Raw genomic sequence first — 18549 nt, forward strand, 5'->3', positions numbered from 1 at the left:
ACTTTGACAATTAAAATGGAGTGGGGAGCAGGGCAGAGGGGGCAAAATAAACAGTAAATGGTGCCCCTTTTTTTAATCCAAGTTCCAAACAATATTAAGAAATAAAAATATTTAGAGTATAGTATCCAAAATATCTTGTCCATTGCTTAGAGGAAAAAGTGGAAGAACATGGCTTTAGGGTCATTGGCCAAATAGGCTGGATGAATCCCAGAGTTGAGCAGAATCCTACATCATGCTGTATCCCCTCACCTCACACCTGCCTCCTGGGCAGGGCCTCTGGAGGACCTGAGAGATCCCCAACCCTCCCTACCTCAGCCCTGCTCCATGAAGGCAAAAGAGAGGAAAAGGGATTGGGCTGACCAAACTCAAATATTCTTTTTAAGTGTACCAGGAGGAGACAAAAGTCCATGGAACTACTTTGTTAACACATCTCCTCCTGAAGACAGTCGTGGGGAGAGATAGTCCTCTCTGAAGTCTAGGGTGGCTAAAAGGGAAGCTTAAAATAACCCCACATGGAGGACCCTGAGGATGCTCTATGAGAACAGAGTGAAAAACTCTGAGAAAGACGAAGAGGAAGCTGTGAGCTGACTCTGAGAGAGGAGGGGCCTCATAGATGACACAGAAGGATTTCAGCTTTTTCCTATAAGCAGTGAAAGATGATAGTTATGAATAATGGCTAGCTGTTACATAAAGACTCATACAAAGGCCTGGAAGTTCTAAAGGGGCCTTCAAAAATGCACAGGAAAACCAGTGAACACAGATATGGGGCATTTGCATTCCTGATTTGGGGCAATGGAAATGATATCTCAGTTAACTGAGGACAAATTACTCATGTGATAAAATATTTAAAATTGTCTGGGAGAGGAAGTATTGTCGTTACAATAAGCAGGACAGAACTAGGGCAGAACAGGGAGAAAACTCTCTGCCTTCCTGCTCGTCTGTGTCCCAAATTTTAGTGGTCAACTACTACATGAAGACCACTGTGTGATATGTTTGAATTACCAAGATAAGTCTCTTTGGGAAGAGAGATCCTGGGATACATAACCAAGGAGACAAAAATCTCAAGAGACACAGACCTTCCTCTTTAGAATACTGTGGCTGATTGACAAATTTATAGGGCATCCTCTTGAAGGAGACTTCTTTTTTAAGTTCTAAAAGAACACAGCAAAATGTTTAATTCTGCCTAGTGATGAAGGGGAAGAGATTTAAGAAGACATCTTTGAATCTGGAAACAGAAGGATAAATTTCTCATAGAAAGGAGTGGGGTGGAGGAAAGCATTTTCTAAAGGAAGAACTCTTGGAAGTAATCACATTCTCCCTTAACAGATGCAAAGGAAAGAAGGGAGGGAGGGAGGGAGGGAGGGAGGGAGGGAGGGAGGGAGGGAGGGAGGAAGGAAGGAAGGAAGGAAGGAAGGAAGGAAGGAAGGAAGGAAGGAAGGAAGGAAGGAAGGAAGGAGATAGATAAACAAACAGACATATATAATTTGAGGATGGCCAATTAATACACTTTGGCAGTAACACCTCCTCCCTCTCCATCAGCTCTTCCCTGTATCACAGGCCAGGTCCTTCCCTGGGTTCACAACCCCTAGTTGCCTTAACAGCTCTGTTCTTTACTCATTTTGCCACAAAGCACAGGCACTTGCATAGCCTGTGTATTTGGATCCCAGCACATTTGTAAAAGTGTTGGCAAAATATTTTAAAGTAAAATGAGTTCTAACTTCTCTAGTTACCCCACACTTGAGAAGGCAAGGTCAGCCTTTTGATGTGTGTTTTGAACAGCACAGAGACAAAGATTATAGCTTTGTTTGGATGGGTTTTCTTGTCGACTTAGATCAATTACATTAAAACATTCAGTCTTCAAACAATGATCCCAAAGAAAATAATGCTGGCTTTTCCCTTTTTGAAAGTAATATCCACTTTATAGCCCATGGGACCAGATGTCCCTTTCTATTGAAATTATTCACAGCAATGCCACTTGCATGGCCTAGGAGTATACTGACATTAATAGAAGAATATTTCAATCAGAGCTTTCTGACCATAAGGGAATAACTTTTCCCATTGAGTCAAAAGCTAAGTGAGTTTGAAAGCATATAAAATATTTGGATTTGGTTTACTGGTTTTATTATTTAGTATTTACATCTCTTTTTTTTTTCAACACACTCAAAAGACTTAATAAACCGAGTGAGGCAATAAGAAGAATAATTTGAGAACTAGGAAAAAGATTAATTTAATTTAAAAGATCATCTACCTCAAAGAAGGTGGTTTTTGGTTTTGGATACAACATAAATGCATATGGCTTTAATATATTGTTCATCTGCACAAGAAACTAGGCACACTTCAGAGTGGCATGTTTCCCAGTATTTCACTGTCAGAAGTCAGAATATGTGCTTGGCTTAAACAAATAAATTGCATTCATTTTCTTCTATCTTTATGAATCATTTATATACTTAAAGAAGAAACCTTTTATAAGCTTAATAAATATAAATACGCATCTTTATATTTGTGTTTGTTTAACCAGAAAGCTCTTAGTGAGTGCCAAGCACTGTTCTAAGTGCTTTTTATCAGTCTGATGATCTCATGATCAGGGACCTACTCTGTGTGCTACATACTGTAAAAAATAGCAAAATATATTTTTAGTACATCTATTCCATCAAGTTGCCTTTTTCACCTTCTAAGACAATTAGGTCAAGCTAATATGCTATATGAAGTCTAGCCATGCTGATAAGGGGTCTAGTAGTGGCGGTCAAGGTAGGAATAGGCTAGAAACAGGCAAATTGGCTGAAAGCCAGTGAAAGGAAATAGGAATGTATGGGAAGCCCAAGATGGATAGAGGGTAAAGTCTGTCCATCATGGAATTAAGAACAAGGAGGTAACAGATTCTGCCCAGTTATAGACAGCCACCCACCACCCCGAGCCTAAGAAAAAAGAGTCCTCCCAGAGAGTGTTAATCAAGACTCCCGGGATATGAAATAAAAATGGAACACGTGTGAAGCGACATCCTCCTAGGAAATCCACTGAAGTCAAAGCAAGACCCGATCCTGGAGAGACTTTGCTATGCAGGGGGCAGCATATTATGATGGGGTATAGATATAGGTCCTGCTCTCTTTGCTACAAAGGGAGCAGCATATTGTGATGGGATATAGACATAGATCCCTTTCTCTAAGGAATGACTAAGGCTTTCAGAAGAGGGAAGGAGGTCCTACCCATAGGCTTAATGCCACAGGCAGTGCTCTAAACTACTACACAGAGATGGGGTTGAATCCACCTCTCCCTTCTACTCTTAGGGTGCACATGGGCGACTCCTTTTTTGCAGTGAGAGAGGCCCATCAGCAAACCATGAACATTACATGGGCTTCCTACCTAATCATCACTTATGCCCCAACATGAAGCTCCCCCTGCCAACTTGATACAGCAGAGACAAGAGCTAAACACCCAACTTTGGCCTCTGTATTTTTCTTACAATTCTACCTCAAACAAAAATCCTGCAATTCTACCCCCAAATTCCTCTTACAAAAATATTTTTCAAGTACAAGTATATTCTCCGAGGTTTCTATGCTTAGAAATGCTCTGCCCCCAAGACTCTCCAGAGTAAAGAAGGTTGAAGACTGCCATAGAGTATTTTATAGAAATAGGCAGGGTGAAGAGGAGGAAATATATCTATAGGAAGGGTTGGCAAACTATTCCCCACTCTCCCTGAATCTTACTTAATCATATACTCACCTTCCCCTCCTCTGTCTCACTTGGGCCATGTGAGCTCTCCCTCCATGATGCCTTTGCATCCATCAGAGCCACTATTAATCAAGGCTTCACTCCTTGTAAGCATGCTTTCACAGCCCACCTGCCAGGCATTTGCCTCAAGCACACTAATTCCAGGATGGTAGATCTGGCCTAATGCAGGTCTAGTGTCCAACTGATCTTAAAGGAAGTCAGACAAGGCCTTCTTTGCAGTGCTATATAAAGAGTGGTTCCCCTAATAAGGTGATGAGCATTTGCAGTGGACTCTCCCCAGAACTTAAGCTGGCTGACCAGATTTCCCATTGATCTATTCCCCAAGTCTCTCCACTATTCTATCCTTTTGGCTTTGATTGCTAGGTGTAAACATAGAATAAGACGACTATACATAAATGAAGGGCACCCATTAGGGGCTATGATAGGATTCCTATGCAATAGTTGAAGCCTAAATAATGCCCAAAATAGATCTGTGCAGCTGTAGGAGAACAAATAGAAGACTGAATTTGCCATATTAATAGATTTTTATGGTTTCTATCTGAAAGATAAATGCTATGCTTTGCTATTTTTTTCATTTTTTATTACTGTATGGGAAAGGCAGTCCTATCAATCCAAGCTCTCCATCCTGGTATCTTCAGAAGCCCTTATCTCTAACCAAATTTGAGATGTCACATATCAAGATAAAATACATGAGATATTTATTCTGGTGGGTTGATCTTGACTTTAAACATGGAGAAATTGTCTATGGAGGGACTCCTCTTAAGTTACAATTGAACACAGAGATTCTTATAGTCCAACAACAACAGGAAAGGACATTGAAAAAAATTCATGTTATTTTTATCCTTACTCTATCATAGTGGGTTGGATATGTGAGCTCTGGATAGTCCCAACCTCAAAGACAGACCCTGGCCATCTCTCAAGGAGTTTCTTCCTACTAAAAAGCAATGAATATTTACTAGTGACACATCTTGTTACATGGGGTTTTATTTTGACTGATCACTAGTTTATGTGACATTTTATATTTCCACAAACACACATCAATTTTAGTGCAGAATTATTTGAAGAAAAGTGTGCTGTAATGATAGAACATGAATGGGACTAATCTGTATTGGGTTTTTCAGTCATTATCTGAGATCACAATTCACTTGGCCAGATTACACCCTCCCAAGTGAGGCCTTACACATTGCAATTGTAAATACACTATCATGAATGTACTCTACATGCCACTGTCAAAAACCAAGGCAATATCTAAAGCCTCTGCTTCCATAAGGACCTAAGAGACACTCCTAAAAACAAGATGCATTCTTTTCTTATGACATTCCTCAATGTATTCGGGGTTAACTCTTGGAAGTACCTCAGAGATTCCTAGTGTTTCATTTTGGAGAAAGTTTTACTGTAGTAGCATTTTTGTATATTTCCATAATCGTACCTGAATATTTATCTATCTATGAGAGAGAAACTGATGAGGGATATCTTAAGCCTAGAGAGAAAGAGAATAGATTTTTGTCAGTTAGACACAACCAATCAACAGCTCTGTGTGTGTGTGTGTGTGTGTGTGTGTGTGTGTGTGTGTGTGTGTGTGTGTACACATTCATCACAACATACATGTGGAGGTCTGAGAACAACTTTTGGGAGTAAGTTCTCTCCTCCCACTGTATGGGTTCCCGAAATCAAATGTACCCACTGATCCATCTCATTGGCTCTGATGACAATTTTGCTTAATTGTCTTACATCCATTTCACACTTTGCAGACCACAGAAGACATGTCATACCTAGTTAACAGTACTGAGAATCTAAAATGAAAAAAGCTATGGTCCTATATAGGTTACATCACTACAGTAATTGTTAATGCCCCTCAAAAGTATGGGAGATTCTGTTTGAAAAGTGCAATAATTTAGGGAGTTACTTGCTTTTGCTGGCCACTCATATAATCTAAATATAGGTGATGGTGGCCATGTTTTAATGAGCAGAATCAACTGCTAAATTAAAGCCCAGGGTATTTGAGTTAGTGGGTGGGTGAAGCTTTTTAATTGTAATTGTAATTATGCAAATTTAAATCTGTGCAGCATAAAACATATTGATAAATTCTGACAATATGTAGTAGTATTTCAAAATATATAAATTCTTGCTCCAAGCAAGCTTTTAAAATACTAAGAATCACATACTCCCAGAGCTGACAAAACCAAAAATTAACTATGTGCATGTTATTGCCACAGGCTTTGCTTGGTTCCCCACCAGTGACAGACTTGGTCTTGAACTTGGCACTGTCTTTAGGAAGTTGTCTCATACAAGGAGTGGGAACTTCCTTTCTGAATTCATGACACAGACTATAATATCCTAAGTTTGGCCTGTGGCCATTGAGACTTAGGTCAAGATCAATCTTGTGTGTTCCACCTTCATGTAAATATAAACCATCTTTTAACAGAAAAAAAAATGAGTCATAGACTCATAAGTTCTTTAATCCTATCTGATAGTCTTGACATAGAACCAGAGTGTTAGTGTGAACAAATTCTTCTTAGCAATCCAGCCATTTTTGTACAACACACCAAATGCTTTTATAAGTACCTGAACTGATGATAGAAGATGGACTCATGTCAGAAGGGTGGGGAAGGGGATAGAGGGGGTGAAAGAGAAGCTTTTTTAAAAAGGGAGAGCTAGAAGGATGGGCAGTTAAGATCACTTGGCTACTCTTCCTGAGGACCCAGGTTTGATTCCTGGCATCAACATGACAATTCACAAACATCTGTAACTCCAGTTCTAGAGGATCTAATGCTTGCTTCTGGCCTCTGCTGACACCAGGAACACACATGGTGCACAAACATCCAGGCAGGCAAGACTTACCCATACACACAAAGCAACAAAAATAATTTTTAATGACTTGGAATTTTAAGTCTTCTGTTCCTGCCACCCATCTCCTGCACAATGCTCAACTCAATTCAATTTTTATTTACCCCAATTTAGATGCTTCCTGCATGGGGATAAGGGACCACTTCTGAATTGCATACCAGCCAGGAAAAAAAAGTGACAAAAGTCAAATATGTTATCTTGTGCAGAGAGAACTAGGGCCCTGATATAATTAGAGAGCCCAGGTCAACTGGACCCTGCTGAACTCATGTCCATTTCGTGAGCTCCTATTTTTGTTGGGTATGACAAAATGATAAAGGTGAAGTATGTGACAAGCCTATCACATCATCTTGCTTAAGGTAACTTAACATTGCAATAGAAATTGCCTAAGAACTACTCTAAGTCTTCAGATACAGAAGAAAATTTTAAATGATTGCAATTAACTAAGGAATTAACCTACTTTCTCCCCAAACCAAAAGAGGAATAATCTAGAGATCCTCAGTAATCTACATAAACTTTTTCCTAAATAATGTTTTTTTTCCCCAGTGTAAATCTGAGTAACTTTTGGGAGAGGGATTGGGAGGCAAACAGCCAACAATTTCAGCTGAGAAAGACACAGCTTTGTAAGGACCTTTAAAGGAACTTAATTTCTGATAGGCATAAAGGAGAACGTAGTGAGCTGAGCAAATCTAGATCAGCTGCTGATAAAAGTAATTCCCAAAACATTTCATTTGTGTCACTAATGAAAATGCATGATGCTTGACTTGTAAAAAGCTATTTCATCCTATGTAGCAACATCCTACAGATTCTAATTTGTTCATTTTTGTAGAGATTTTCCTAAATATGTTATGTTCAAAATGTGGTTTAGAAAATAAAGTAGGGGTGGAAAAATTAAAGAATGAGAGAAAGAGTGGATGGAAAGAGAGAAAAGGTATATCCTACAATGTTCTACCAGGAAGGTTTGTCCAATCAATGTAAAAGAGAAATAAAATGGAATGTAATTTCCTTAGATGTAGAATTTAGCTTGAAAACCCATCTAAGAACTTGTCTCAGTGAGGATCACAAAGTAACAATCTAATGCATGAATATTTCAATGTGGTTCAAAAAGTCCATTATGTACATATTCATGGATGAGCTTCAGGGATCTGTGAACCCCAGGGAGTTGCCTAGAAACACCTTTGTCTCTGTTCAGACATATACTTCCTTCTGTAGAGCAAGAGTTTCTCATGTTCACCACATTCATGCAAGTATTCTATCAAGCTTGCTCCACCACCAGACTAACACTCAAAGCTTAGCTCATCACTTTTTATTTAATATACTTTCCTCCTCTCAAATTCACAACCAATGTACACATATGTGTCCAGAAAAAAAATCTTAATGTTTCAAGATCTTGGCAAGTTCTATTTGTGTTAAGCATACTATTTTTAAGCATAACAAGGGTCTCTGCCATAAGAAATTCCAGATGCTTTTAAGTATTAAGAATTTCTTTAACCACTAGGAAAACTTCATGTTTTTGTTGTCAAAGGAAAGGGAATTTGGAAGTATAGGTATAGACAATGTTTATAAAAAGGGAGATAATATTTTGCTATATCCAATTTTTTAGAACTGAACTTAATTGAATTATTCAATTACCTATTTCATTCCAAATATAGAAAATCTTACTATCCTGAACATATTTTTGTATTTCTAGAGAAGATAACATTGATATATTGACAAATAGGTTTTCAGGAAATACTTGAAATTTATTACACTCAAATGAGTCCATAAAAACTGATCCCTTGTAACTGACTATCCTTTTGGAAAAGTGATTACCAGGGGTTTGGGGGGGTGTTTGTTTTTGTTTTTGGGGGTTTTTTATTTTTGTTTATTTGTTTGTTTGTTTTGCCTGCTTTCCACTAGGCCTTAAAACACTGGAACATTCTAGAGGCCCAGGCTAGAACCTCTCCCTCCATGATGACACCACATGGATCTTAAAGGAAAGTTCACCTGGTCTATTAGTTTGAGTTGTCATATTGACAGAAGCTTTGCTCAAGAGTGAGAGTTTAGAAATTTCTAGAATTTATTTTCCTTTCTATACTTGGGGGTGAACTCAGGGCCTTGTGGATGCTGGGCCAGTGCTATACCACTAGGCTGCATCCCCTGACTAGAATGAGTCTAGGTCTATCCTCTGAAAAAGAGGCTGTGTTTCTGAATGCACATTAATATACAAATCCCCCACAGTGTGAGTGTTTTTATGACAGAAAATTCTCCCCTTAAAAAAGTGTGCTGTACGAAGGTCTCTGGTTCTTCTTTTCTCTCCAAAATACCTTTCAAAAACTTGCTTAATAGTCACAGTATACAGTACTGGGAAGGCTCTTTCTTCACAGACACCAAGACTTCTTAAGAAATTTGGTGTCAGGGTTGGAAGGGGCTCCTGGAAAGGAGAGCCATGGGATGTTTCACTGTCCTCTCAGATTTTCCAGAATAATCCTAAAGTCCTCCCCATCTACTAAAAACTGGTGGGACCCAGGCTTCATCTCTCCCCAGTTCTCATTAGAGAACACAGAGAATACACAGCCTCCTACCTTGGCCAGCAGACATTATTTTCTCTACATGTTTTTGATGGAGATTTAAAACAAGACCTATTCAAGTGCAACCAGCATTGTGGACCCTTCCTTTAAGATTAAAAATCAAACTATGAAAAAAAATCTATCTGTTGTAACTTAGAGTTGATAAGACCCTGTGAGACTGGCATACTCATGTTTTAGAAGGAAAACAAGTCATATAAGTCAAAGAAAATCTCCTACCAATTGAGCAAAAAACAAATCCCAAACTATTACTTGTCACTGGGAAGCTGTTTCCTGATACAAGATAAAATGACAGCCAAAGAACAAACAGAAAACTCAGATAACCAAAGTTTTGGTCTTATTTTTGTTTTGTTTTATAAAAATCATGTTTACGGAGGTGGCACAACATTTCAGTTGTGTCTTTTGTAAGAACACTTTTGCACCCATCCTAAAACCAACCCATTTTTATGTTGTTCAGTTTAACCCAGTGTGATGCCAAACTGAACAAAAGTAAGTTATTCAATGACACTAATGATACTTAAGATGTCACTTTAAAACAAACTAAACCTGGGCCCCACTGTTTCTTTTCTGGACATTGGTTTTCAATGCTTCTCTCTTTGACATGTTAGATTGAATCACACATACAATGCTGAAGTTTTTACGTGAAAATTGCAGTGTTTTGTGACTTGAAATAAATAACTGAAATGTGTTGGAAAATACCCCTGAATCCCCTTAATTCAGCTGAATGCAACAAATGTGCAGTGAGTATCATCATGCACATGGCACTTGACTCAATACTGCAGGGTGCAACTATGCAGAAAACCGTGTGTCCATAGTGGTGGCTTTTTATGATGCTGGTGTTGCTGGGAACTGCTGTTCAGCTGGTCAGCTATGGTTAGAACACAGACCCATACTGCAGTCAGCAGAGGATCCAACAAGCCCCTACTGACTTATCTTTAATGAAAAGAGCTATTTGGATACTTCTGTGGTAATCTGGAAGTGGGAAATTTTTAACTTCCATTTTTCTTACACAGACAACTGAACTACTAGATAGATAAGACACTACGTACAATCAGAACATGGCTTCCAACATTTTGACTAATGGCCCCATCTTTCTTTGGTGGCCACTTTCCCTCTTCATGTATCCTAGGTGGTCAGGTGTGAAGTGGGGTAATATCCATCTTGTGAGTTGTGGGGATTGGGCAGGGCCACGTGGACTTTCTGGGGGTGGAAATTCTACTAATGAGTTCTCTACAAATGTCACTCAGTATTTTATCCTTTCGTATCTCATTACCTCCCCCATGCTCAGTAATTTTAGTTTGTGCTTTTTTTTCTCTTTTTGTTTATTTGGTTTGCTGGCTTTGTGTTCTTTTCTCCTTTTTTCCTTTTCTTTTCCTTTTTTAATGCAGGAATCGGCCAAGGGGTTCCTGTGGTGGCACTCATAGTGGAAGGAGGACCCAACGTGATCTCGATTGTTTTGGAGTACCTCCGAGACACCCCTCCTGTACCAGTCGTGGTCTGTGACGGGAGTGGACGGGCATCCGACATCCTGGCATTTGGGCATAAATATTCAGAAGAAGGCGGGTAGGTAAATTACCAGGCCCCATGGTAGACTCCTGAATACAAAGCTCATGTTTAAAGTTTGGAAAAGAGGGCATCAGAGAACATTCTCTGCATTTCAGCCAAGACCTCACATCCTAACCAGCTATGAACGATTATCTAAATATTGACTGTGGGATGCAGAGAGGAAAAACAGAGGACAACATCTAAAATGTGCCCAGAGTGGGAAATCCATGAATGCTACATTGAGACCACATGAAGATGAGGGGGGAAGAGAAGTTAAAGGATGCACTCTTGTACCTTCATTTCTCCTTCCCTCTTTTCCTCCCCCAAGGAAGGAGAAGCAGGCCCTAGGTTGTGATAAATGAAGCAAACAGAATCTGGATAACAGTGCAGGGTAGCCTCTGAAATAAGCTGGGTAACTTTGGGCATGAGTCTAAACCCATCATGGCAAAGCTGCCAGAAGACTATGTTTTGGAAGATTATGTGATCAGGTACTTCTCTATTGACCTGGAAGGTAAAACCTCTACAATTGGTAACAGCTCTGGTCTTTTGTGAATTGCTCCCGGAACTCCTCACCTCTATATGTTTTGCTTGGACTGCCAGTTTTTAAATGCTACTCTCTAAAGTCCAAAGCTCTGACCTTCCTGGAAGGAGGTCTCTCCACCAGCGGCACAGTAAGGTCCGAGCACTCTTACAGTTCATGAGAGTAATTTGAAACAAGGTGTGAATACGTTTAAGGAACACAACCAGGGGGAGTCACTTAACTTCTGCCTTTGGATGATACACACACACACACACACACACACACACACACACACACACACACACACACACACACACACGTCATTTAAGTTTAAAAAAAAAAAAAACACTTCTTACCCAATTTTTCTAGCAAGTGGTTAAGAGAAAGAAGTTCCATAGGGCCTTTTAATAAATCTAGAGTAGGTGTCCAGTGGGTACCATGAACTGTGCAAAACCTTAAGATACAAAAAACAACCTGGAGTCACCACCCTCAAATGCTCTAGTCAGGCTGGTGAGCAGACAAGCGTTCACCTACAGTAATGAAATGACAGATGAACTAACCCAGTGGAGGACACTCCCTCCTCCACCTGTTAGCCAGTGCCGTCTCCCCTTGCCCTGTCTTAATCCTTGTTTTGGCAGCCACAAACACAGTGTGTTCACCTAGTTTACACCCGAACCAACGTCTGTGAAGTGGAGAGTAATGGACGCTGAAGGCTGCTAACGCAGCACTGAACGCCATGGCAGTGATCTGATACCTAGAGATTTGATAGTTCTAAAAAACATCCTCACTGAAGCTAACACTTGCTCGCTGGCAAATTTAATTCAATTGCCCTCATTGTATTCTTTGGGAGTAAGTACTGACCCATGTTGTAACTGAGCACCTAAAAAGAGGACATTTGCCCAGTGGTCTTTATATTGACTAATAACGTAGTGTTCTATAACCTTAACTGTTTTTTAATTAAAATTTTTGTCATAGTCCTCATCTCTTTAAATATAACAATATGCTCCTTTTGTCTGGAAATGGAGTTAGATAGCTTTTAGTTTCTGGTTGTTGATGCACTGTGTTTGCCGACTCTTTTTGTCATATACCCACAAAGCAGATACAGGTTTGCATTTGGAATGCAGTTTTCCTTTTCCTTCCTACAAAACCAAAGAAAAAGAAGGTGTCCTCCAGTGTTTCTGGCTACCTGGGACTATCCCAGTGATAGCCAGAATCTGCTGCCTCTCATTTATCATTATTTTAGGCTGTGTGTTTTGAACATATGGAAATCTCTCATAAAGCTATCTCTGATTATTTCTGTTTAAATATGTGAGGAAAGTTATGCATTTTAGAGTTAGAAGGGGCAGTGGGTAATTTAATCTACTGGACAAGAAGTAAATGCCTTGTCCAAGTCTGCACAGCCCAGGAGCTCAGACTAGCCATCCATCTGGGTTATTAGCAAAATCCACTGAAGTGTGTTTCATGACACATGTTTTTATTCTGCTCATGAAGGGCCTCAATGACTCCCTTAAACTTTAAGAGCACAAAAGTTACTCAGCTTTTTTTCAACAATTATGTTTAATTTTTTTAGTTCTCATATGTATTGCTAACATACAAAATTAGTGCATTCCTGGTTATGATCTGGTGTCTAAGTTATGAGTCCCTTCTCATCCCCAAATTAAGACTCAAAAGGACCCTGCACTTCTAACTTCACTGGGCATTCTTCTAACTACTTTATAGTCTAAGTATGTAAAATTCCCAATCTACATAGCATCTACACAAACATGTGGCCCATGGGCAGTTATCAAAGAATTTGAAGTCACTCACATGAAGTCACTGGCATGTAGTCACACACACAGAGATGCTATGCATAGTGCTATGATGGAAACCTACACTCTCAGGAAAGCAATGGTAAATTTATCATGATAAAATGAAGTCAATGTTTCTGTGTGCCACTTGAATCACTGCTGGAATTAGCCTCGCCTATTTAGCTTGATAAGAAATTGTTTAGCCACACATGTGCATGCAATTTAAAGTCATTTCCAATGAACATTATTTTGTGGCAGTGAACTTTCTTTACATGTACAAAAAAAAGGAAAAGAAAGAAGGGAGGAAAGGAAAGAAGGAAGGAAGGAAGGAAGGAAGGAAGGAAGGAAGGAAGGAAGGAAGGAAGGAAGGAAGGAAGGAAGGAAGGAAAAACATTGGTACAGCTAGCCTTCATTCACCAGAAAGGATTTCTTCTTTGATTTTTGAGTATCCAATTGAATCAAACATTCTACTACATGCATATATACATACATATTCATATAAACAAACCTATGTAAGTAAATGTCTTACTGTCCAAATAAAATTAGATATATGGAGCATACATATCCTAATTATAAAGCTTTTATTTCAGACTAAATTAATATTTTTGCTGATTTGTTTTATTTGAGGATTTATTTAAATATTTAAAGTTAATTTTATTTATGGATTGTTAAATAATATAGGCATAAGGCTATGAGAGTATGCATTCAGTATATAGTTTTACATTTTAAAATCTTAGAGAGATGACTTTTTCTCCCCTTACATTGTGACCTTTCTAGCTTGTCATTGAGTTACTTTCCAAGAATATGAATTGGAAAGAGAATATGCATTGGAAAAGAATAACTTTGGAAGTGAATTATAATTGGCAAAACTGATTATCTCCCTTGAATGAGATTGCTTGAGATAGAAAGAGACAGACTGCGTCTATCACAGCGCAAATGGGTTTGGATACACTAGGAGACAATCGCAATTAAATGCTTTTTTTGTGTGTGGTGCCGAGGATCAAATTAAATTCTGTATTTTCTCTTTTTCCTCCCTATCTGTTCTGTGACATGTGGTACCTGGAAGAAATGGCCAAAGTTCATATTTCCCTCATCATCATAATGGGTTTTCTGTTTACCTGTCATAGTTCAGAGTGGATCAGTAAGCACTTTCCTTAATTAATTCCATTACTCTAGAATTATTATCAAAGCTTCCTTCTTAATGGCAAATGACTAAACCCCATAAACACAAATATTAATACTACCAGGAACTGTTAGATTTAATTACCTAGCATTTAAAATACAAAGACCTTGCTTTCCCATGTTTGACTAAGCAGATGAACAGCATTGCCTGGTGTCTGGAACACCTTTCAGGATGCAGCTTCCTGATGTTGAAATCAGACATGCCTTTGCCTTACAATTGTCAGCCTCAAGTCTCAGGCTGCAGAGAAATGGGACGCTGGCCTTTCATTTGTCATGCAGTGAACAAGTACCTGACAATGGACAATGTCAGCATGAGAATGTCATCTGAGTACATTTGTGCTCTGAGTCAGCACCCCTCATCCATCACAATTCCATTACCAATGCTTATATTTACTTTAGGATTTTTGTCCAAAATTTATCATCTGGGTTTAACAAATTGCAGATACTCTGGAAAAGAGGCAGAACCAGCTAGTATCCAAAAAGAAAAGCATGTCTTAAAAGATTTTTAATAGTTTGTTTATTACTATTGGGAAACTATCAGTGAGGCATATACAAATGTTCTAGTGATATATGCCATGTTATGGATTGCTCACATGTGAAAAACATGTGAGCAGGAGTAATCCCTTTTTTTGGTGGGGGGAGGGTTGAGACAGGGTTTCTCTGTGTAGCTTTGGCTGTTCTGGAACTCCCTCTGTAGACCAGGCTAGCCTCAAACTCAGAGATCTGCCTGCTTCTGCTTCCCTAATGCTTGGATTAAAGGCATGTGCCATCACTGCCCAGCCATGAGCAGTCTTACTCTTGGGAGTAGAAGAAGGAAAAAATGTGCTGTGTTATATGGTATGGGGCCCACGGTCGGGGGGGGGGGATGGATGGATGGTATGGGGTGATGGGTGTGAGGGTGTGTGTGTGTGGTGTGTGTGTGTAGGCTCTGTGGAAGTGTGGAGGGATAGTAACAGTGGAGATGTGATGAATATGAGAAAGTATATGTGGTATGGGATGGGGGTTGGGTGTGGTATGGGAATGGTGTAGGAGATTGTGGGGTGTGGGGTGTGTGTGTGTGTGTGTGTGTGTGTGTTTTAAAAATATTCTTAGACTTTTCTGCTTAAAGAGAACTAAATAAGAATTTTCATGGGTTCTTTTCTTTTCCTTGATATTAGCCATTCTTTTTTTTTTTATTGAAAATAGGTTTTTTTAATCAGCTAGAATAAAGGCATTAGAACATCAACTAGCTATGAAAAGGGAAAACTAAATTGCATGGTTTCCGATTTATGACTGCAAATTTCTCACAGAGATGTGAAGAGCATTTCTCTCCAAATACACATCATATGTCCAAAGATAAGAGAAAGTCATCAGAAAATCCGGCACATTAGGAACCCAGGAATAGTCAGTATTCCCAGGGGCACGTCATTCTGTGCAATGACCACAAATGTTTACTCCCGCTGCTCCAAAGATTCAGCTCACACTGAAGGATGTCAAAGCCCTATCATTCTTCTGTATTACTTCCTGCAAAAAGTAATTGATCTGGATGGCCTGCACCCCAGCATGATATAGACATAATTACAATGTCAAGTAAGAAAGAAAGAAAACCAATGTCAACCGAGCTGATTTCAAGTGTCCACTCTAGTTTTTGTTAATTTCATCTGCCTCATCTCTTTTCTAGAACTTTCTGTAAGAAATGCCAACTGGTTCTTTTTCATACTTTGCTTGGAAGAAATCTTAGAAACATCAAAGACAAAGAATAGGAGTGGTTTTACTGTTACTCCTGTAGACATCATTTATGGAGTACCTACTGTGTGCATAGAACTGTTGGTAGATGACCAAGGCATAGCCCTGGCTCTCAGAGACACTGTAATGAATATTCAAACACGTGGCTACAGGATCACATGGGCTCTGATAAGGACACAAAGTGCTTAAACAGCGCAGGATAAAACACTGAGTAGGGCATTCCCAACAAGAGTTCAATGGTATGTCAGTTATTCATAAATGCCAAAATAATCAATCTACTCTGTTTTCCCCCTTTTTGTCAGATCTGTGTTGAATGAGGATCAGCCTAGATGGTAGAAGAAGAAAAAAATACTTGGCCCTCTCTGGATTGAATCTTTTTTCAGGGTTGTTACACAAACAAAATGAAAGGAACTGGCAGAGGAGACTATTTTTTGTTATTGATGTTATTTTTGAAATTGACCTTGAGCTCTAAAGCTCTAAATTCTCCTGCTTCAGCCTCCTGAGAGCAGGGATTATAAGTGTGTACTACTATAAATGGTCAAGGGGAGAAATTTTTCAGTTGGTGTGCTAGTATTGTGTATGTGCATATATGTAATTAAATTTGATTTCTATATATTTTCAATGTATGAAATATAATAAAATTTAATAAAATAATTAACATAATATTTACTCACACTTAATTATATATAAGTATGTATATCTTTATATATACATCCAAGTGATTTAATTAAAGACTTAAATAGAAGACTGATAACATGACTTTTCAAATTAAAAAATCACTGGGTATTTTCTAGTAATTGTTTTAGGTACCAAGGGTATATGGGAAGCATAATGTTCCTTCAGGAATGTGTATGCAATCTCATGTAAACTAATATAACAAATAGTTTTCAATGTATTAATAATCCTGAGTTTTGAGGTGGCAGAAGGTACCACAGAAAGAGAGCATCACCTGCTTTTCTCAGAGGGAAATAAAGATACAACCTCATCATAGTGCCCACATTCTATGTAGCTAGAACAACTGTTCATTCAAGAAAGCACAAAGTATAATAAAACTTTCATCTGACAGGTTGCTGTTAAATCTCCCCATACTGTGTCAATGTGGGGAGGATGAAACATGGATTTAAAAAAATATATCTCAAGCATAGAGAAGAAAATACCGTGAAGGAGAAAGGTTTGATTAATCTAAGTTGGCCAGTCAGCTCCCTACATTAAATATGCTTTAAATTTGCCCAGCTCTTGGCTCACTGGGAAAATGTGTCATTGAACATGAAGAGCCAACTACATCAGAAAGTATCTGGACAAACCGTTGTTGAAGAGAACACTTTTTAGAGACATGTCTTGTCTTGTCTGCAGGTGCCAGAATACCCATCGATGTAAGGGATGATTTCAGAGGTGTCTACTAACCATACACCTTGACGTACTGATTTAGATGGACTGGAGGCAAAGCTCAACAAACTGTTTGAAACCAGAACCCCAGACGATCCCAATGATAACAATGCATGTGCCCCACTTAATCCCAACGAGAAAAAATCCAGGAACCCCATTTTATTAAACTCATTTAGATTAGATGCAGATTAAAGTTCTCTGATACCTCTAGTGTTTTCCAAAGTAGCCTCCTCAGTCTCTGTGCCTGGTGCACATGCTCTTTGAGTCATTGTACCCTTGACACAGGCACGATGCACCTGCTGCCACACTTGGTCTTCAGAACCCAGCTAAATCCAAAAGTGTATTGACCTTGAATCACCTCCTACACCATCTGTGCCTGCTTCTAATCAGATTTGAAAATCCTCCCCTACAAGACAATTTTATTGCAAAAATACTCATTTTGATAGGACTATTAGCTTTAGGCCTTTTATTTACATAGATTTCTTAAGATCAACTGTGTCCTTCATTTCCGCTCTTTTGCAAATTATTGGGGTTTTTTATGTTTAAGTTGGTATTCATGGCATTTTCACATATGTGTGTCATAATTTGTTGTGATTTGTCTCCTTCCCCCTCCCCCGCCCTGCTTTCTTCCCCTAGATTCGCTGCCTCCACTCTGATTAATTCCCTTCAAAGGATATTCTGACTAGTGAAAACACATGGTCAATTTTAAAAGGTGGACAAATGGAGAAAGATGAGAAAAGCAGTATTGGAGGAGGAAATGCTCTGGGTGATAGGAAGATTACAGACAGTAGGACAAGTATTAGATCAGTATAGATGCCATCCCACCTCACTTGTCATTGACGTTCTAGTCATTGGGGAGAAAAACTATAGTCCCAACCTTCCATACGCTTGGTTTTCACTTTTAAAAATAAGAATTTTTATTAAATCTTTCTAATTTTAATGAGAATTTCATTCAAAGTATCTTGATCAAATTCACCCACAACTCCTCCCCTAATTATGCCCAGATCCACCTTACCTCCCCACTTGCCCAATTTTGTGTCCTCCTGACCTTCATAGGCACCAAGCGCACAGTGGTACACAGATATACATGCAGGCAAAACACCCATGCACATAAAATAATAAACAAACAAACAAATGCATAAACAAAACAACGACCTTGAATTTAATTCCTGTCCTTTAGAAGAAGTTAATTCTGAAGCATCTTAATAAACATTTCACCCTGCCGCTGAGACTATACTGGTTTAACTTGCCACCAAAGACACCA

The 18549-nt window shown here is 38.9% G+C and overlaps 1 protein-coding gene across 22 annotated transcripts in view; it reads left to right on the forward strand.

Moving 5' to 3' along the window:
- Trpm3 (transient receptor potential cation channel subfamily M member 3) overlaps positions 1-18549 on the forward strand; it is an 848188-nt gene that overhangs the window by 638892 nt on the left and 190747 nt on the right. For 21 of the 22 annotated variants that reach the window (XR_013047854.1, XR_013047855.1, XM_006985391.3 and 18 more), the window contains one exon: positions 10529-10703. Coding sequence is in view for 20 of the 22 variants with exons in the window: in XM_006985391.3 (XP_006985453.1) it covers positions 10529-10703 (175 nt within the window). In the remaining 2 variants the exon portion in view is untranslated. Of the gene's footprint in view, positions 1-10528; positions 10708-18549 lie in introns of those variants that run through there. The other variant, XM_076561302.1, reaches the window with a different exon arrangement.

The sequence above is a fragment of the Peromyscus maniculatus genome, chromosome 1, assembly GCF_049852395.1.
Source record: "Peromyscus maniculatus bairdii isolate BWxNUB_F1_BW_parent chromosome 1, HU_Pman_BW_mat_3.1, whole genome shotgun sequence".
NCBI classification, from domain to species: domain Eukaryota; kingdom Metazoa; phylum Chordata; class Mammalia; order Rodentia; family Cricetidae; genus Peromyscus; species Peromyscus maniculatus.